Source organism: Pteropus vampyrus, unplaced genomic scaffold, assembly GCF_000151845.1.
Source record: "Pteropus vampyrus isolate Shadow unplaced genomic scaffold, Pvam_2.0 Scaffold157, whole genome shotgun sequence".
Taxonomy (NCBI): Eukaryota; Metazoa; Chordata; class Mammalia; order Chiroptera; family Pteropodidae; genus Pteropus; species Pteropus vampyrus.
The window spans coordinates 1210717-1215058 of NW_011888938.1; the positions used below are offsets into that span (position 1 = coordinate 1210717).

General features: G+C 59.5%; 2 protein-coding genes and 1 pseudogene across 3 annotated transcripts in view; all 3 read left to right on the forward strand.

The window, feature by feature from the left end:
* LOC105298630 (snRNA-activating protein complex subunit 4) overlaps positions 1-1314 on the forward strand; it is a 9045-nt gene extending 7731 nt beyond the window's left edge. Inside the window, exon 11 of the mRNA XM_023536463.1 lies at positions 1225-1314. Coding sequence (XP_023392231.1) covers positions 1225-1314 — 90 coding nt within the window. The remainder of the gene's footprint in view (positions 1-1224) is intronic.
* Positions 7-4342, forward strand: part of LOC111745530 (snRNA-activating protein complex subunit 4-like) — a 17168-nt gene continuing 12832 nt past the window's right edge. Inside the window, exons 1-5 of one of the 2 annotated variants that reach the window (XM_023536439.1) lie at positions 7-1686; positions 1842-1948; positions 2105-2171; positions 2782-2917; positions 3871-3965. In XM_023536439.1, the coding sequence (XP_023392207.1) occupies positions 1395-1686; positions 1842-1948; positions 2105-2171; positions 2782-2825 (510 nt within the window). In that variant the 5' untranslated portion in view covers positions 7-1394 and the 3' untranslated portion in view covers positions 2826-2917; positions 3871-3965. The remainder of the gene's footprint in view (positions 1687-1841; positions 1949-2104; positions 2172-2781; positions 2918-3870; positions 3966-4342) is intronic. The other variant, XM_023536440.1, reaches the window with a different exon arrangement.
* On the forward strand, positions 2339-2457 carry LOC111745568 (annotated as a pseudogene).

Consider the following 4342-nt stretch of genomic DNA (forward strand, 5'->3'; position numbering starts at 1 on the left):
AGACTTCTTTTTTTAAAGCAATTTTAGATTCCCAGCAAAGCTGAGAGGAAGGTACAGGGATTTCCATATGCCCTTTGCCCACACACATACACACACACACACACACACAGTCCCCCCGTGATCAGCATCGCTTGCCAGGCGGTGAATGGACCTGCACTGATTTGTCACCCCAGGTTCATGATCAGCATTTCACCATCGGTGGTGTGCATTCCATGGGTTTGTGCAAATGCACAAGGACACGTATCCACCATGACGGCCTCACACAGAGCAGTTTCTCTGCCCTAAAAACCCTCCGTGCCCCCCGGTCACCCCGCCGGTCTCATCACTGTCACGTAGCTGTGCCTTTTCCAGGGTGTCAGCATTGCAACCGCAGATCTGCTGCCTTCTCAGACGGGCTTCTCAGTCACGCGTGCGCAGGGCTCCTCCACGTGTCTCAGGTGTGGCAGTCCTGCCCTTTTAGCTGAGTCACATCCCACCGTCTGGACGTGCCCCGGCGTACTGACCCGTCACCTGCGGAGGGTCGGCTGGGCCGCTCCGAGCTCCGTCAGGGTCGGTCAGGGCTGCGTAACTGCCGTGTGCGGGAGTTCACGTGGCGGAGGCTTCTGGCTCTGTCGGGCGAACGCCAAGGAGCGCATCTGCTGGGTCGCGTGAATCGTGTTTAGTCCCGTGGGAACGGTCAGACGTCCTCCCAGGTGGCTGTGCCGTTTGCGTCCCCCCCGCAGCGGATGTGCCCGCCCGTGGCTCCACGTCCTCCCGGCGCTGGGGGGCGTCGTGCCGCAGGTTCCGGCCGTGCTGTTAGGGGTGCAGTGGTGTCTCGTAATTTGCGTTTCTCTGGTGATCTGACCTGGCGCTGCTCACGTGCGCACCTGCCATCCGCACGTCTTCCGTGGTGAGGTGTCTGCGGAGGTCCTTGGTCCACGTCTAAGCCCGGCGGTTTCTCACGGTTGAGCTGAGGGAGGTCTTCCTGTCTTTCGGTGACAGTCCTTCGTCACATGTGCCTTGCTCACGTCCTCCCTCGGCGTCTGCGGCCTGTCTCCCGTCTGTCAACGTGGTCTTTCCCAGAGCAGACGTTTTTAACGTTAGCGAAGTCCAGCTCAGCAGTTCTTTTTCTCGTGGTTTGTGATCTTGGCGTCGTACCTAAGGAGGTGTCGCCGTTACAGGCCAGCAGATTGCACACGTCCCTGCACACGGGCACCCCTTGGCCGCCCCTGAGGCGGGCTTCAGGGAGACCCCCGTGCGCTCGAGGGGGAGCGGCCGTACCAGGCGGCCCCTCCCTCAGGCATCGCGGAGCTGGCGGTTTCCAGCAAGATCTGAGCTTGCAGTTCAGTTTTGGGGCCACGTAAACCAAAGTGGTGTTGTCAGTTTTTCCAAATCTACCTCCTCCTGTCCCGGGGATGCTCCGCACTGTGCCCACGGGGTCTGGTAGGGGGAAGCAGGTCCGTGGTTCTCGGAAGCGCATTTCGCGCGAGGCGCAGCTGTGCCCAGGGCGCCCCTCCGCACGGCGAGCGCCCGTGACGCTCTTGCTTTGGTGTGGGAAGACCGGCCGCAGCGCCTTCCAGTGCCTGCAGAAGCTCCAGCAGCACAGCAAAGCCTCGAGGCGCAAGGAGTGGACGGAGCAGGAGGACCGCATGCTCACCCAGCTGGTCCAGGAGATGCGCGTGGGCAGCCACATCCCCTACCGGAAAAGTAAGGCGGCGCCCCACGGCCGCAGGACTGTCCCCGCCCCCACGGTGGGACTCGCGGATGGGGGTGGTTCCTGAGAGGCTGGAAGAAGTCGGGGCATCCCTGGCTCCATCCTCAGTTGCCCCCTTTCGGGGTTCACGAGGCCTCTCTGCCCCCAGTCGTCTACTACATGGAAGGCAGAGACTCCATGCAGCTCATCTACCGGTGGACCAAGAGCTTGGATCCCAGCCTGAAAAAGGGCTTCTGGGCCCCAGAGGAAGATGCGGTAGGTGTGGGGGGGCCGCGGAGAACCGTCCCCTTAGGGGCCCCGGACACTTGAGTGGTCACTGAGCCCCTGACGACTCCTCATTAGATGAGCCGAGTCGGGGTGCGAGGTCATGCCTATGCACGGGGTTCACTGTCCCTCTGTCCCTTCCTGCAGAAGCTGCTTCGAGCGGTCGCCAAGTACGGGGAGCAGGACTGGTTTAAAATCCGGGCGGAGGTGCCAGGTAGGAGCGATGCCCAGTGCCGAGATCGGTGAGTCGGACGTGCTGGGCGGGAGCCTGACTGGGCTAGGAGGCCGGGGCTGGGGTGATCTGGCGCAGGAGGCGGCTTGGAGGGGGTGCAGGGGGGCTGGCTAGGAAGGAGAGGGGCTATTTCTTTTAAAGCAGGCCTTATCTACGGCCATGCCACCCTGAACAAGCCCGATCCCGTCTGATCTCAGGAGCTAAGCAGGGTCGGGCCTGGTTATTACTCGGAAGGGAGACCACCTAGGAAGACCAGGTGCCGTAGACGTAAAATAAATAAATAAAATGATAATAAAAAATCAGGCTTTTCTGCGGACTCAGCTCGGGTGAGCCCTGGTGGGCAGGTTCCCCGCCATCTGAATCCCTCTCCTTGGTCGTTGCGGGCAGGCTTCCCGGCAGGCATTCCAGCTCTCTTCCCGGCTGCTTCATTTTTTTAAACAGTCTCATTAAGATGCAATTTACATACCAGACACCTCCCCCTTTTCAAGTGTGCAGTTCTGTGGTTTTCGGTGTATTCATTGAGCTGTGCAGCCATCACCACATTCGTTTTTGGAGTACTTTGATCACCCCTCAAAGAAACCTTATTCCCCAGACAAAAAAGCAAACGATTCAAAAATGGGCAAAGGACCTGCATAGGCATTTCTCCAAAGAAGACGTGCAAATAGCCATTAAACACTGGGAAAGATACCGGCGTCGCTAGTCGTCACGGAAGTGCACATCAGAGCGTAGTAAGTTACCGCTTTGCACGCACGAGGACGCTTATTTTCAAGAGCGGGAAATAGCACCTGTTGGCGAGGATGTGGAGAAATCGGCCCCCTAGTGCTGACGGTGGGGTCGCAGCCACTGCAGACGGCAGCGTGGCGGGTCCTCGGAGTTAAACAGAACCGCGTGTGGCCCAGCGGCCCCACTGCACAGCCGAGAGACTCAGAACGGGCTCAGGCGTCCGTCTGCACAGCCATGCTCCTAGCAGCGCTGGGCACGGCAGGCAAGAGGTGGGGGCCACCTGCGTGTCCACCGCCGGACGAGGAACGCGGGGCGTAAAGCATGTGGACAGCAGGGCAGTACTCGGCCTAAGAACGAATGGAACCCTGATGTTTGCTGCAGTGGGGACGAGCGTGGTAGACAGGCGCGTGTGCGGGTCGTGTGCACAGACGCCCTCGTCTCATACGCACCCGGGAGTGGGCTCGTTGGTCACGTGGTAGCTCTGTTCGGACGGTTGAGGAGCCGCCGGGTTTCTCCAGAGCAGCTGCCGCGCCTGGCTCCAGCCCGCCGGGTCCTCGCCACACTCACCGTGACCGGTTTGATGGTAGCTGTCCTGCTGGGTGCGAGGTGGCATCTCATCCCAGTCGTTAGCACGTCTTCTCTGGAGAAACGTCTTTTGCCCGTTTTTGAAATCCGTTTACTTGGTTCCTGTCACTGACTCGGAGAGTCCTTTGTGAGGTCCCTTCTCGGATGGACAGTTTGCACACATTCTCTCCTGGTCTGTGGGTCTTTTCACTTCCTGGATGGTGACCTTTGCAGCAAGAAAGTTTTTAATTTGGTGACATCCAGCCTGTGTGTATTTTTCTTGGGTCACCTGTGCGTTTGATGTCGTATTTCAGAAAGCATCGTGGGAGCCGGGGCCATAGCAGGTGGCCACCTTAGCGTCTGAAACGTCCCTTTGTTTTTATGTCATTTTCAGGTATCTCAGAAGGTTACATTTCAGCTTGAAAAAGGGTCGCTGGAATCCAAAAGAAGAGGAGAAGCTGACTGAGTTGATAGAGAAGCACGGCGTCGGTAAGGCCCGTGGCACGGTCGCCGTCCCGGGGTCTCCAGTGGCTTCGTGCTCACGGTGGACGTTCGCAGCCGCCTGCAGCCTGGCGCTCGGCCTCACTCCCAGGCTGCCGCCCCGGTCGCCAGCGCCTTCCCCGCCATCATCTCGGCAGGTGGCAGCAGTCTCCCCGTTGAACACGGGTTCATTCACGTCCACGACAGGACGTTTAGAGGTGCGGGCGGATGACAGGAAGGGAGGCGGTGTGACTGCATCGCCCGGAGCCCCCGCGGCCAGCACCATGCAGGTTGCTTTTCTAGAAAAGGCAGCTTTTTAAGTGAATCCCTCAGAGTTTAGTCGAGCCGGCCGTTTCTCGCCTGGTAGTGGGGCCGCTCAGGCGTGG